This window comes from Mastigoproctus giganteus, chromosome 13, assembly GCF_048544385.1.
Source record: "Mastigoproctus giganteus isolate SK-2022 chromosome 13, ASM4854438v1, whole genome shotgun sequence".
NCBI lineage: Eukaryota > Metazoa > Arthropoda > Arachnida > Uropygi > Thelyphonidae > Mastigoproctus > Mastigoproctus giganteus.
This window is the reverse complement of record NC_143587.1, coordinates 105,883,136-105,900,318: the sequence shown is the minus strand read 5'-3', so window position 1 is coordinate 105,900,318 and position 17,183 is coordinate 105,883,136. Positions and strand designations below refer to the sequence as shown.

At 38.7% G+C, this 17,183-nt stretch overlaps 1 protein-coding gene across 2 annotated transcripts in view; it reads right to left on the bottom strand.

The window, feature by feature from the left end:
- The window catches only part of Nup205 (nuclear pore complex protein Nup205), a 738,550-nt gene that overhangs the window by 57,025 nt on the left and 664,342 nt on the right, over positions 1-17,183 (bottom strand). For both annotated transcript variants that reach the window (XM_090387115.1, XM_090387116.1), the window contains exon 36: positions 2,771-2,931. In XM_090387115.1, the coding sequence (XP_090243241.1) occupies positions 2,771-2,931 (161 nt within the window). The remainder of the gene's footprint in view (positions 1-2,770; positions 2,932-17,183) is intronic.

Below are 17,183 nucleotides of genomic sequence, written 5' to 3'. Positions count from 1 at the left end.
TAACCCAAAGATAAATAAAATAAATTTTTCTTCTGACCTTATGCGGTTGTCTAAACAACCACATAGGACCAGAAGAGTTTACAAGAAAGAAACTACAAGAAAATTAACATATTTTGTGGTATTGTATGGATTCAAATATATGGCATACACAACCCTGTACTTGCACTACAATCACTAAAATTATGTACCTGCTGTGTATCAACTCTCAATGAGTTTTACACATTCAGTCACTTCTTGCTACTTAACACTGATCCAATGTTTACCCACAGGGTCCTGAGCTGGATATCATCATCATTCTTCTCTTTCTTGGTGATTCCCTTCTCTCTCTCTCAGGGTAATTCTGAATTTTTTTTTTTTTTTTTTTTGGCTGGTGCAGCATAAGGTTTTCAGGTTTTCTTGCACCACATGGCTAAGAATATTAATAATAATAAATAATACTCCAATAAAGACGCAGATCTGTTTCTCCTCATCATAATTATCTTTCCAAATACTAGTGATATACTGTAAATTAAATAAATAATACATACAGGTACAGGACCATGCAAAAAGAGAAGGAGGGTGTTGGTTGTGATGCACTTCAGCCCCAAACTGTTTCTTAAATGGTATAACATAGCTATAACGTGAGAAAGGGAGGCTTCCAAAACCAATGATGCACCTACTCCATAACATAGCATGGTCCTGTATATATATATATATATATATATATATATATACTATCATTGAATTATATTGAATATTAACATAAGTTAAATTATAATAAAATGAATAAATAAATAAATAATTAAGCATTCATTAGAGGCAGCCACATGCAATTCCTCCATATGAAGCTGAAATACATCCAATATTTTAAATTAAATAAAATAAATCATAAGCCAGTAGTATGGCAAAAACTGTAGAGCGAAAATTAACATAAAAATAACCCAAATAAACAAACGAATGAAAAAAAAGAATAGACATAAATAGTAGCCCAGAAACCCTTGTATAATTTCGAACTTTAAATCCAATTAACAAAAACTGTACAAAATTTAGGATAATGCCAATTACATATTAATTTAGCGGTACCCCCCCCCCCCCGAGAGGTACCAGTTCCGAAAGACGTGAAATATCACCAAAAGAGGGTTAAAGGATCTACCAAACGATAACAAATTTAAAATAAATTAAAATAAAATAGACTGACCATCCTGCCCCATATCGACAGAGGACCACGAGGCCAATAATGGTCATGGAATCGCTGCATTTCAATCGCTATACAAATCGTCGCCATGGTGAAAAGATCGAAGTACCAATTCACCCTCCCTCCTCTGATCGATCCACCAATGCAGAGGTTTTGCACGGCGGTGGAGTACAAGATCGAAGTACCAATTCACCCTCCCTCCTCCGATCGATCCACCAATGCAGAGGATTTGCACGGCGATGGTCTTTACGCAGCGAAAAATAAATTATAGAACAGACAGCACTCTAGAGCAGAGCCACACCACTGTGTGGAATTGGGGGAATTGCAAGTTGCTGCCTCTAATGAATGCTTAATTATTTATTCATTTTATTATAATTTAACTTTCGTCAACATTTAATATAATTCAATAGTAATGGGTCGATATGCTAATTTAGCAACGCCTGTGTCGCCATCTATTTTCTTTTTTTCTTCTATATAAGCTGATTCAGCTTACAGTATGTCAGTGGTGTGGCTCTGCTCTGTTATTTGGTTTTTAGGAGCATTAGCAACTAAGGCCATATTGTTCCGGGAATATGCGGTGGTCACTCCCTGACCTTTCCGCATCCTCCGTATTTGGTGGTGACAGGCTTGAACCCCGGTCTAATCAAGAAGCCTGTGCTACGCACTGCTGCTCCTTCCCACCTGGCTACGGACGCGCCGGCTCTGCTCTAGAGTGCTGTCTGTTCTATAATTTATTTTTCGCTGCATAAGGACCACCGCCGTGCAAATCCTCTGCATTGGTGGATCGATCGGAGGAGGGAGGGTGAATTGGTACTTCGATCTTTTCACCATGGCGACGATTTGTATAGCGATTGAAATGCAGCGATTCCATGACCATTATTGGCCTCGTGGTCCTCTGTCGATATGGGGCATGATGGTCAGTCTATTTTATTTTAATTTATTTTGATTTTGTTATCGTTTGGTAGATCCTTTATCCCTCTTTTGGTGATATTTCACGTCTTTCGGAACTGGTACCTCTCGGGGGGGGGGGGGGGGGTACCGCAAAATTAATATGTAATTGGCATTATCCTAAATTTTGTACAGTTTTTGTTAATTGGATTTAAAGTTCGAAATTATACAAGGGTTTCTGGGCTACTATTTACGTCTATTCTTTTTTTTTCGTTCGTTTGTTTATTTGGGTTATTTTTATGTTAATTTTCGCTCTACAGTTTTTGCCATACTACTGGCTTATGATTTATTTTATTTAATTTAAAATATTGGATATATATATATATATACACAGTATATTTTTTTTATAAGAAAACAACAGTTTAAAATATTATTAATAACAGTTTATGGACCAGGGACACTGCTATAATTATGTAGAAAGTACCCAATGACCATAATGGTTACATAAGTTCAGTATAGCACCTTCAGTGGCGGCTGGCCCCTATTGAAGGTGCTGAAGTCACAGGATGAACAACATCAAGCAATTCTTATTACTTCTTTTTACCTTCACTCCCTTCTTTGTCCTCCGTAATGATGAGTGCAATAACGTTAGTGCTTTGACTTTTCTCTACTTACAAACTTATATAAATAAATATATATATGGCATACCTCCGTTAATTCCTCTGTTGTAAGTGTGGAAAGAGACTGAAGACGCTGAAGGGTGCTTTTATGATTTTCTATGCTTTCATGTAATTGACTGCAGCCATGTGTTAGTAGTGTTATCAACAGACCAAGGCTAGGTGGTCTTGAGAGAGTCATTCTTTGAAATTCTAAGGGAAACAGGGAGAGAAAAGTTGATGTTAGGAGCTAATTCTAAAAAGGAGAGACACTAGTATTAGATTCATTGAAATTAATAAGACAAAAATCAGAACAAGTGTAAAGGTATTGCAATCATTTGAGAAGATAACAGAATAAGTAAAAAAAAAAAAAAAAAAAGTTTTGTTCCCCCACCCCTCACATTTAGGATGGCAATACTATAACAGAAATACGAGCAAACTGGTTTCACTACTTAGTGCATTGATCTCATACTCCAGAGGCACTTTGCCACGAAGTGCCTTGGAATTGCAATATATAAATAAAGGGCACTGTTACAATGGAGAAGTACACACACTGGACAAAAAAAAAAGACCTTTGTATTAAGACGGTCACAGACAGAAATGCAAATAAATGTGAATAAATTTAAAGAAAACCGTGATGTGTGGGGTGATAATGTTGCCACGTTGGAGCTGAGTATAAAGACTGCACAGGTTTTTCAACTGCAGTAATCTGAAGCCATAATAGGGAAAATGCTTGATCTATCAGATGATAATATGTTGCCACGTTCAGTATGAAGATTGCATAGGTTGTTCAACTGGGTATTGGCAGTTGCCTGCCTATTTGGAAGAATGTCACGACTGGACAGAAGAACAATGAGAGAAAGTCATGTAGTCAGCGGAATAATGAGACCCTTTGTTAAGACAACCCAAGCATCTAGAAGTGGTATCACGGTGTTAGGAGTGTTTTATAAGTATGGACGGATCTTTGCATTTTGTTTATAAAAAAATGTTGGAGTTCTGCACAATCCTCTTTTGTCATACGTAAGGCACCTTCGTGGGAAATTGCTTCTTGATTTTTAACAGCATAAATATGGCAGGTATAAATAAAAAAACCCTTTCCTTTACCATCAGGGGCAATGGAAAGGGTTTTTGCTTCCGTAAAGGTGACTACAGTGGTCTCAGACTTTTTAAATTCTGTACAGTGGAATCAACTAATGATGTTACCAACAGCAAATTCTAAGTGGGAAGCATTCAAGGAATTAATTGGGGAAGCTACTAAACGTTTCATACCTATTAAGAAATATTGTTCAAGGTTCAGGCATAAATGATTGTCAAATGAACTAATGAGACTCGTGGCAGAGGAGAAAAATGCATGGGATGCATATAAATTATCAGGCGACACAGAAGCCTATGGCAGATATAAGCTAGTCTGTAATCAAGTCAAAAAGTAGGTTAGGCAAGCGAAGGCTGATTACGAGAAATCCTTGGCAAAGGATGCAAAGAAAACCAACAAAAACTTCTTTACTTATGTAAACTCTAAAAGGAAGGGGATGAATCAGATTAGTCCACTTGATGCCGATAGTTCGATTGTTGATGATCCTGCTCAGGTTGCAAACAAACTGAATGAGTACTTTGCCTCTATATTCACAAATGAGGAGTTATTAAGGATTGAAAATGCCAGAAGGTTACCCAATTGTAGCAGAGTGCTTAAGGATTTTGAAATAACTGAGAACAAAGTGGAGGAGAAATTGTTGAAGTTAAACATAAGAAAGGCACCTGGGGTGGATGGGATCTATCCAGTTATATTAAAGGAGGTGGCAAAGGAAGTAAGCAAACCCCTAGCCATAATTATTAGAGCATCCTTGGGCTCAGGGGAGGTCCTCACGGACAATGTGCAAATTTATCCCCAATTCACAAAGGGGGAGATCAAAGGGTGACACAAGTAATTACAGACCAGTTAATTTATCTTCTGTTCTGGGTAAAATAAAGGAGTCACTGGTTAAAGATGCATTGCAGGATCACCTAGACAAGACTGCAGCAATAATTCAGATGCAGCATGGGTTTGTTTAGGGAAAACCTTGTCTGACAAATTGATTGACTGATCAATCAGTCAGACCAGGAAAACCTTGTCTGACTGATTGGATATTATGATGTGGTTACAAAGGAACTGGATGGAAAAAATAATTTTGATATCATATACTTGGATTTCAGGAAAGCCTTTGACACTGTTGTGCATGGAAGACTACTGTACAAATTGAAGCAAAATGGTATTAAGCTGCTACAATGTATAAAAGGATAGTTGAGTGGGAGAAGACAGAGGGTGGTAATCAATGGGCACTGCTCTTCGCGGAGTAATGTTATTAGTGGAGTCCCACAGGGTTCGGTATTGGGTCCACTGTTTGTTTAGTATATTTATCAATAATATTGATGGAGGCACATCAGGCTTAGTCTCAAAGTTTGCATATGATACAAAGGTTGGCAGGGTTGTTAATGACATAATGGCAGTGTGCTACTGCAACAGAATCTAGAAAATTTGGGAAGATGGGCTGAGAAGTGGCAACTGAAGTTTAACATTAAATACAAAGTACTGCATATGGGTAGAATGTACCCAGAGGAATGTACCAATTGTGTGGTACCACACTTAAGGTGCTAGAAAATGAAAAAGACCTGGGAGTAATTGTGCAGTCAGATATGAAGTTTTCTGAGCAATGCAGACAGGCTGCCAGAGCAGGTCATGGGGTTTTGTCAATGATATACAGGAATTTTGCTAGCAGGGAAAAGGGAATGATTGTCCCTCTGTATATTTCCTGATATGATTGTCCCTGACCATTGCATATAGGTCTGGAGGTCTCATTTTAGGAAGGCTGTAGATTTTCTTGAGCGTGTACAGAGAAGGACAACAAGATTGGTGAGGGAAATGAAGGGATCCTCTTCCCAAAATTGCAGCGGCTGGAGACTAGGCACCTGCAAGGTGATCTGATTGAGGTGTATAAGACCTTGAATGGATTGAGCAAGCTGAATTCTGATGGGATTCTTCCACTTGTTCAGATTACAAACCTAAGGGGGCATAAATTCAAATAGAGGAAAGACAGCTCTAGAATAAATGTGCGAAAATTTGTCTTTAGCCAGCAGGTGGTTGATTGGTGGAACAGACTTCAATCTGTCGTTGTGGAAGTTGATAGGTTAAATAAATTTAAGGAGGAACTGGACAAACGTTTAGAGGGAATAGTTGTGTGAATTTTTTTTTTGGCTGATGCTACATAAGCTCATATGTTTGCTTTCTTGCATGACATGCTACGATTACTATTATTATTACTATTATATGGTCATTTTCCACAGTAAAAGGTTGAGTGAAATGTTTTTCAAAATAATCAAATATACAATTTGTTAAATCTATTAAATCTAAATATGACATTTCTTAATTTTGCTTGAGTCCCTACTTTATTAGCAGTCCGAAATGTCTCTCCAGTTTATGCAGACAGAAAAAAGAAAGAGGAAGTTGATAATCGGCAGTCACTGCCTCTTTAAAGACAAGCAAATTCAAGAAAAGACCCATTGGAAATGTGAAAAGTAACAAAAAAACAAAATGTCAAGCATGAGTCAGTACAGTTGACGACGAATTTGTTAGAACATGGAAGAAAGAACACAATCATTGTGGTGACACAGCAGAAGTAGAGGCAGTGAAAGTTTATGATATCATTCATACAAGTGCGAAAACTACCAATGATGCAACGCATTACATAATATCAAGTGCTACTAGTGAATGCAGTTTAGCGGCAGGGCCTAAACTTCCACGTGCAGACAGTATTAAAAGAACAATAAGAAATATCAGAAATCAAGATATGTATGGTCCAGCTCCTCCGACTCACTGTAGTGATATTCAGTTTCCTGAAGAATATACCAAAGCATGCAAAGGAGAACAGTTTTTACTTTTTGATTCCGGTCCAGAAGATAAGCGGATATTAATTTTTTTTAAACACAATGCAACTTCCATTTATTGGCACAAAGTGACCACTCGTATGCTGATGGAACTTTTAAAACTGTTCTGCTGCTATTCCATCAGTTATACACAATACATGGTTTGAAACAGAATGTATCTTTGCCATTAGTGTATGCACTTTACCTGACAAGTCAGAATGTACCTACATAACTCTTCTACAACAATTAAAGAATTTAGAGCCATCACCTCATCATTATCGATAACCACCGATTTTGAGAAAGCGATGATTGTGTGTGTAAGAAGGAATTTCCGAACACAAAACACTGAGGCTGTTTCTTCCATTTCACTCAGTGTATTTTTCGTACAATTCAGAGAAATGAACTGAAGCAATGATATGAAACTGATGCAGATTTTGCATTAAAGCTGTGTATGTTATCTGCAATAGCTTTTGTGCCGGCAATTGCAGTAGTAGATGTAGTTGAGTTTTTATGTGAAAGTGGGATTTTTCCTCCAGAAGCTCAAGAAATTCTTGACTACTTTGAAGATATGTGGATTGGACGTCCACAAAAAAGGCAGCAATGACAGCAACCACATTTTCAACTTTAAATGTGGAATTTATATGAAACTGTTTTGGAAAGTTTGCCAAAAACAAACAACTCTGTGGAAAGCTGGCAGAGAGGTTTGAAGAACAAGTATCGCCCATCATTCAAACATATGAAAATTTATAAACTGTTTAAAAAAAGAACAAAGCCTAAACGAAGTGCAGTTCAAACAATATGTGAGTGGACATGAATCACAAATGCCAAAGATAAAATATTGTGACTGTGCGGTGCGTGTGAGAAAACTTGTCGAAGAATATGATACAAATAATATTCTAGATTTTATTCGAGGCGTAAATCATAACATTTCTTATTAAATTTGTCTTTTTACTGATTATGTTTACTATATATATAGTATTAGTGATAACTAAAGTTTTATCGTAAGAAAATATTTTATATTTGACTATTCAATGTGTAATAGTAAAATTTTTATCATATTTTCCTAGTGGTGAATTGTATGTGCGGTGAATTGTGTGTGGTGAACTTTGCGGATACTGGTACGGACCGGACGTACTGATGGAATGTTGAATGTCAACCAGCAAGTGCCCAAATTTTATATCAGATCTACTGCACCCTGTAATGCTACACTTTTATTCCATGATGAGTGCCATTTTATGGATGACAGTGCCAGAATTGTGCAAGAATGGTTTGGAGACCATGATATGGATTTTCATATAATTATGGAAATCATTTATTTATGTGAAAAATTCCTTATTCCCCACTCTTTGCTAGCGATTTCTCATAATCCGCCTTTTGCCAGCATATCCTTTTCTTTTCTGTGGCACCATTACAGATCAATTTTTAGCTGTTATAGGCTTCAGTACTTTTTATTACTCTAACTTTTCCATGCCATCTTTTTCTGCTCAAGTCATCTGGCAACTTCCTTATTCATCCAACTTGGAATCTTCTTTGTGGAGCATTTTTTAATGGTATATAAGCTTTATAAGTGGTTAATGTTTTAAAGGTATACCATAATTCAATTGTATTCGCTCTCTGTGAGATATCTACCCAGTTAACAGGAGGCCATGTAGCACCTTAAGCCGTCGTAATTTCCTTTCCTGAAATTATAACCCATTCCTTTGCCTTTAACTACTGCTACCCCTCTCTCTCTCTCTCTTCATGAACTTCATGATCCTGCTAGTGGCTCCTGTACTGTCAGCCCTATTATGTCATCTGGTTCTGGGTGATGATGAGATCTAGAATATTCTCTTTCCCAGTACTTTCCCTGACATGTTGATACAAATAGCAATCATCTAGTTGATTTAAAAATTTTGTGCCCCATGTGAAGATTCCCTTCCATTTGCTCTCATCAATTAGAGGCAAATTAAAATTGCCCATAATAAGACCTTGATGCTTACTTGCCTATTTCATTTGCATGTAGAGGCTCTCATCATAATTTTCACAATCACCTGGCCTGTAGATTACTCCCACTCTCATTATACCGTTGCTTCCAAGAATCTCATACCATACAGTTAAGGGTTTGTTAATATGAGAAACGTCTGAATCTGGGAAAGCTTTTGTCATGCTTAGGCTGCTTTTTATAAGAAGCATGACCCCACCACCTCTTCTATCTTCCCTATCCTTCTCAAATACATTATACATACCCTACTGAAACTCATCATCCCCTATCTCCAGGCAGCACTACGTTTCCATAAGCCCTATTATGTCAGCATTACCCGTCCTAGCCAGCAGTCCAAATTCACTCATTTTATTGATGACACTTTTGACATTACTGTATAAACAATTAAGACTTATTGTTCTTGTACAGTTAACTATCCCGACACACCCCTTAAAGTTATTTAAGTTCACTTTCCTGGCATTAGCTACCCGCTCTGCCCTCAGAACATAATTTATTCTGTTGTGGTAACAAACAAGAACTCTTAAGTTCTGTGCAAATGTTACTTTGACTAATATTATAAGATAAATGCATATAATTATTACCCTTGTCCCCACAAACTAGCAGTTTCACTGAACCTTTAAGGTATCCTCAATAATACTGGCAAAAACTCTTGCACCACCTTTGTTTAAATGTATTCTGTCTCTACAAAACAGATTCCTTCTACCACCTACAAGTGGGCCAAGCTGATAGAAATTTCTCGCAAAACGACTTGCAGAGTCCTTCAAATCATGAGTTAATACCCAAGACTTTCAGCATATAATCCCTCCTATCGTGCCTGGGCAGAAATGTTGACACATTGTGACCTAACTCGCAGCATTTCTTCAGCATGGTCCTATATAATATAATTATGATGCAGTAATAAAGGAACTGGAAGGAAAAAAAACAATTTTGACATCATATACTTGTATCCTGTTCTGTTGTCACTTCAGCCAAGGATAAAGCTGACCTGCTAGCATCCCATTTTTCTTCCAACTCAGATATTAATAATCTTGGCAAAACACCTCCCACCATTCCCAACACATTCCATTCAATGCCTGCTGTGGTCATCTGTCAAAAGTATGTCAGAAGGATTGTGACGAATCTTGATGCTAAGAAAGCTCCAGGTCCCGATGGTATTTCTCCACTTATTCTCAAAACCTGTGCTCCTGAACTTACTCCTATTCTTTGCCGCCTTTTTTCACTTTCCTATTCCAAAAGTGTTTTTCCTTCTGCTTGGAAATTTGCTCATATCCAGCCAGTACCTAAAAAGGGTGACAAATCCCTCCCATCCAATTATCGTCCCATCGCAATTACTTCTACTCTTTCTAAAGTAATGAAGAAATCAATTAACCGCCAACTCTTAAACTACCTAGAAACCTTCCGTCTGATCAACGATCACCAGTATGGATTCAGTCAGTGTCGATTCACTGGTGATATTCTGGTTCATGTTACCCATTTATGGACTAATTCAATGGAAAGGTTCGGTGAAACACAAGTAGTTGCTCTTGACACGTCAAAGGCTTTCGATCATGTTTGGCATAAAGGTCTTCTATACAAGCTTCCATATTATCCTTTGCCAACTGTTTTTAGTAATTGGTTATCCAGTTTTCTCTCTGATCGCTCACTGAGGGTGATGGTAGATGGCTCTCTGTCTTCTAACTTCTCCCTTAATGCCGGTGTCCCCGAGGTTCAGTTCTTTCCCCTACTCTTTTTCCTCTTGTATATTAATGACCTTCTTTCATTGTCTGGAAATCCTATCCATAGTTTTGCCGATGATAGCACATTGCATTCCACTTTCCATTTTGAGAAACCTTGTCCTGCTCAATCAGCTTCAATTTCTCGAAAATCTGCTACCAATTCCTTAAATGCCAATCTTCAGGTAATTCTCCAATGAGGCAAAGACAACTTAGTTGATTTCAACCCTTCTAAAACTCAGTCTTGTCTTGTCTTATATCTCGCAAAAAGGATTCTCCTGCTCCTATGCTTATCTTTAGTGACACTCCGATTTCTAGGCAAAATGATATATCTCTTTTGGGGATTACCCTGACTTCTAATCTCTCTTGGCACAAGCACATTACAAATACAGTCAGTCCTTGTATAACACGTGTTTACATTACATGAATTCGATCATACACGATTTATAAATAGGGGAAAGATATCTTATATAACACAAACCGAATTCGCTTATGCACGATTCGCCTCTGTGTTTACAAGAAATGGCAGTCGAACGCGGAATCACCCCAACTGAACCCAACACGATAGGAATGATGAGAAGATTCTGAAAATAGTAGTAGTAGTAGTAGTAGTAGTAGTAGTGGCACATGATGCAAGAAAGCAAGTGTAGGAGCTTATGCAGCATCAGCCAAAAAAAAAAAAAAAAATCATCACACCATTCCCTCCAAATGCCTGTCCAGTTCCTCCTTAAATTTATTTAACCTATCAACTTCCACAACGACAGATGAAAGTTTGTTCCAGCAATTAACCACCCGCTGGCTAAAGGCAAATTTCCGCACATCTATTCTACATCTGTCCTTTCTTAATTTGAACTTATGTCCCCGTAGGTTCGTAATCTGAACAAGTGGAAGGATCCCATCAGAATTCAGCGTGCTCAACCCATTCAAGGCCTTATAGACCTCAATCAGATCACCGCGCAGGTGCCTAGTCTCCAGCCACTGCAATTTGCAGAACTTAAGCCTCTATTGGTAAGAGAATCCCTTCATTCCCCTCACCAATCGTGTTGCTCTTCTCTGTACACGCTCAAGCAAATCTACATCCTTCCTAAAATGAGGCCTCCAGACTTGTACGCAATACTCAAGGCGTGGCCTGACCATTGCCTTATACAGAGGGACAATCACCTCCTTTTCCCTGCTAGCAAAATTCCTATATATCATTGACAAAACCCCATGACCTGCCCTAGCAGCCTGTCTGCATTGCTCAGAAAACTTCATATCTGACTGCACAATTACTCCCAGGTCTTTTTCATTTTCTACCACCTTAAGTGTAGTACCACACAGTTGGTACGTTTCTCTGGGGTTACTTCTACCCATATGCAGTACTTTGCATTTGTCAAGGTTGAACTTCAGTTGCCACTTCTTAGCCCATCTGCCCAAATTATCTAGATCCTGTTGCAGTAGCACAATGCCATTACTGTCATTAACAACCCTGCCAACCTTTGTGTCATCTGCAAACTTCGACATTAAGCCTGATATACCTTCATCAATATCATTGATAAATACACAAAACAACAGTGGACCCAACACCGAACCCTGTGGGACTCCACTAATAACATTAGTCCACGAAGAGCAGCACCCATTGATTACCACCCTCTGTCTTCTCCCACTTAACCATCCTTTTATCCATTGTAGCAACTTACCCTTAATACCATTCTGCTCCAATTTGTACAGTAGTCTTCCATGCGCAACAGTGTCAAAAGCTTTCCTGAAATCCAAGTATATGATATCAAAATTATTTTTCGCATCCAGTTCCTTTGTGACCACATCATAATAACCAATCAAATTTGTCAGACAAGACTTTCCCTTAACAAACCCATGCTGTGTTTGAATTATTGCTGCAGTCTTGTCTAGATGATCCTGCAATGCATCTTTAACCAGTGACTCCATTATTTTACCCGGAACAGAAGTTAAACTAACTGGTCTGTAATTACTCGTGTCACCCTTCGATCCATCTTTGTGAATTGGGGACACATTTGCACATCTCCAGTCCGTGGGAACCTCCCCTGAGTCCAAGGATGCTCTCATAATTATGGCTAAGGGTTTGCTTAGTTGCTTTGCCGCCTCCTTTAAAATAACTGGATAGATCTCATCCACCCCAGGTGCCTTTCTTATGTTTAACTTCAACAATTTCTCCTCCACTTTGCTCTCAGTTATTACAAAATCATTAAGCACACTGCTACAATTTGATAACCTTCTTCCATTTTCAAACTGTAATAATTCCTCACGTGTGAATGTAGATGCAAAATACTCATTCAGTTTGTTTGCTATCTGAGCAGGATCATCAACAGTCGAACCATCAATGTCAAGTGGACCAATCATATTCATCCCCTTCCTTTTAGAGTTTATATAAGTAAAGAAATCCTTGCTGTTTTTCTTAGCATCCTTTGCCAAAGATTTCTCGTAATCCGCCTTCGCCTGCCGAACCTCCTTTGTGACCTGATTACAGACTAGCTTATATCTGCCACAGGCTTCTGCGTCACCTGATAATTTATATGCATCCCATGCATTTTTCTTCTCTGTCACGAGTCTCATTAGTTCATTTGATAACCATTTAGGCCTAAACCTTGAACGATATTTCTTAATCGGTATATAAAGTCTAGTAGCTTCCACGATTAATTCCTTGAATGCTTCCCACTTAGAATTTACTGTTGGTAACATCGTCAGTTGATCCCACTGTACAGAATTTAAAAACTGTCTGAGACCACTGTACTCCCCTTTACGGAAGCAAAAACCCTTTCCTTTACCCCTGACGGTAGTTACCTCTTTGAGTAAATCCCACTTCAGCACACTGTGATCACTGCCACCTAGTGGTTCCTTTATCTGCAAATTCTTAATACACGAATGATCACTGCTGATAACCAGATCAAGAGTGTTACTTTCTCTGGTTGCCTCTCGAACATGCTGCTGCAGAAAACAATCATCCAATAAATCCACAAAAGTCTGACTGGTGTGTGAGTGACCAACCCACAAGTTCCAGTCAATATCTGGGAAGTTAAAATCCCCCATTATAAGACATTCAGATTTACTGGCCCACTCTATTTCTCTGTACAATTGTTCATTGTACTCATTCAAGTCATTAGGCCTATAACACACTCCTACCCTTATTTTTCCTTTCGCAGTGCTTATCTCGCACCAAACTGACTCAACAGAGCACTGTTCATCTATATTAACTGGGTGCACTTCCTTTGATTTTACGTTTTTCTTAATTAACAGCATAACACCCCCTCCCTTTCTGTCCTGTCTATCCCTTCTGTACACATTGTACTCCCCAAATTCCAGTTCTGCATTCCTTATATCTTTGTGACACCACGTCTCTGCTATCCCAACAATATCCGCCTTTGATGTCTTGACCAACACTTCAAATTCATCAAATTTATTTACTATACTTCTAGCATTGGTATACATGCAAGCATACATGCTCCTATGCCTATTCCTTGTTACCCTAACACATCCCATATACCCAACTATTCCATGATGACTGCCATCCGTCCCTGAAACCCCCAACACCCCCTCGCTCCAGGTCGCTTCTTATTCTAATAGAAGTTGTGCAAGAATCACCTTCACCTCTGCCTGCGGTTACTGTTAAACTATTAGTCTTTGTATCCCCCCAAACTAGCAGTTTTCCGACCCACCTAACACTGCCTCGATAGCATCAGCAAATATTCTTGCACCCTTTCTATTTAAGTGTATCCCATCCCTGTAGAAGCAATCTCTCCTGTTAACAAGTACAGTCCAGGCTGAAAAAAATTCTACCCCTTGAGCCTTGCACAATCCTTCCAGGGCCGAATTGATCGACAAGGCTCTCATCATGTACTCCCTCCTATCGTGTCTGGGCAGAATTGCAGACACTTTCAAATTCAACCCTATTTCACGGCTTTTTTTCAACAGTGACCTGTACTTGTTGAGTAATTCCGCCGGTCTCCTACTCTTAATATCATTAGTGCCAACGTGTACAACTATATCACCTTTTGTGCCCTTGAAAGATGATATCCGCTCTACAACGTCATCAACCTTTGCCCCTGGCAGACATACCCTGGTCCTGTTCCACCTATCCTTTTTACAAAGGATGTTCCCCGTTTCCCTGACAATAGAGTCACCAACAACAACTAGTTCCTGTGGGACCAGCGCATTCTGCCTTAGGGGTTGCCGCTGTGTTGCGTGATGACCAAGTGCAAGCTCTGGCATTGATGTGGGCAGCTGAGAGCTTGATGGGCCCCTCAATTTATTTCCTTCGAGGGCATCCACCCTGTCCTTCAAGCTCTCATATAGGCCCATAAGAACGCTGAGTTGTTGCCTGATTTCGATACACTCCTTGCATCGCGCACACACAAAGACATCCCCCATGGCAATATCATGTTCCGTTCCAGAGAGTTCGGCAAACATTTCACAAGTTGCACATTTCTTTAGGCTGTGATGCGTTGGAGAATTGCCCCCCTCAGTTCTCCCCCGAGTCACAGCACTCCTGCCACTTTGTGCCCGTTGCTTTGCTGCTCTAGTTTGGGGCATGGTAGTTTAAATTAAAAAAAATCAATAAATTAAATGTCAGTAGTATTTGAATAGAAACTATTAAATAGAAACAGTGAAGCGTATTACTATATAATTATGCGTTAGAACTACCTAGCTACCTCAATTAAAAAATTTGAATTCCCTACCACTATATCCAAAAACAATGGCTACAAAAATGGAACGAAATAACGGTTTTACCTATCGTAAGTAAAATCCACAAAAACTCTTTATCTAAATTAAAAATAAAAAATAACCAGCGTAACTATAACTATATGACTACGTATTAAGTACAATATAAAATAACAATCATGTAAATAACAGGTAAACACTTATCGTTTTTGCAGAGCCTGTAACTGATAGCTGTAACTTTAAAGAGATTCAGCGCCCTCTCTTTATATCAGTGAAGTGGGAACACATTTCACCATAATAACGTAAAAACCAACACAATTCCAGCTATTGGTATAATCGCAAATGCAATTAGATCGAGTTTACTGCCAGTTTATAACAGATTCCACAAGCAGAAACGCAACTGGAAATTGTTTTTATTGTTTTATGGTAGTAACCCCTAGAAATGTGCTTTAGTAAAATGTGAGGTGTTAATAGTGTATCTCTGCTTTTACGGTGTCGTTTATTCAGTTGCTACACACGCGCAGCTTTGTTTATGTGTATTGAGTGCACCTCCTCGTTTTGTAATTGTGCTTTATTCCCTAAAAATGAGTAAAATACTTAAAAGGTGTGAAAAGAAAATGTCCTGGTGAAGACACTGCAGATTCAGAGAGGAAAAAAAAAGCAATATCGATAAACAGAGGCGGACTGGATCAAAAATTCTTACCTGGGAAAATTTATAGTGGCCTCATACCACGGTTTATGGCCAAAATCACACCGGCCTCCGGCCCACCGGGGTTTCCCCGGTATGGTTTATGGCCAGTCCGCCACTGTAGATAGTGAAAAAATATGAAATTGTGAAATGCTTTGAGCGAAATGAAAGACCATGTGATATTGCACGTGCTACAGACCTAAATGTGGCAACGCCGAGAATTAGAAAGAAAGCAGAGAAAATAAAAACAACTTTCATAGCAGGAACAACTCAAAGTGTAATTAAAATACATTAGATTAAGACACAAAGAATTGGAAGAGATGCAACGGTATCAACTGTTTGGATAAAAAAATCAAACAAAAAACAAGTTTGCTTACGATAGAAGCAAAAGCATTAGCAATATTTTATTATGTAATAGTCGTAATAAAATACTTACGTATTTTATTACGATTATTTATTGTGTTTGGTAATATTTTGGTTACAAATGTGTGTTCAAATCTTGGGTTGTCGGCACCTAACACTATTTTTCCCATAGCGCCTGTTGTTTATATTGCACGATTTTGCATTGCGCGAGGGTTTCTAGGAACACAACTATCGTGCTATACGAGGACTGACTATTGCTTCCTCTGTATCTAAAAAAACTTGGGTTTCTCTTTTGCTCTCGGCGTTACTTTTCTTCCAAACAGCTGCTCACTCTGTATAAATCGCAAATCCGCCCTGCCATGGAATATTGTTCCCACATCTGGGGTGGTGTCCCCAAAGCCTCTCAGGCTTCTTGATTCCATTCAGAAGAGGGCAGTTAGGTTAATTAATGATTCATCTCTAATAGAGTCTCTCCACTTGCTCTCTCATAGACGTACTGTTTCTGCTGCATGCCTCTTCTACAGATACTTCCATGGGCACTGTTCTTCTGAATTGGCTTCTATAATTCCCGCTCTCTCTTTCAAAACAGTCCGAACACGTGCCACCACCAGCCAACATCCATTTACTGTCCAACTTCAAACTCACAGAACCAACTTTTCATCTTCCTCATTTATTTATTCAACTGCCGTTTTCTGGAACAACCTTCCTTCATACGTATTTCCTGAAAATTACAATCTACAGAAGTTCAAGTCCAATGTCAACAAATATCTTCTTTCGTCTTCTCAACCTCCAACCCAAGCACGGTACTAAGTACTATAGATTCTAATACCTCTCGTGTTTGGGGTTTACATAAAAAAAAAATAAAAATAATACCATGAATGGGTTGGAGGTTGAGAAGATGAAAGGAGGTATCTGTTGACATTAGACTTGAACTTCTGTAGACTATAATTTTCAGGAAATACGTATGAAGGAAGGTTGTTCCAGAAAACGGCAGTTGAATGAATAAAATAAGGAAGATGAAAAGTTGGTTCTGTGAGTTTGAAGTTGGACAGTAAATGGATGTTAGCTGGTTTCGGCACACGTTCAGACTGTTTTGAGAGAGAGAGAGAGAGAGAGAGAGAGAGAGAGAGAGAGAGAGAGAGAGAGAGAG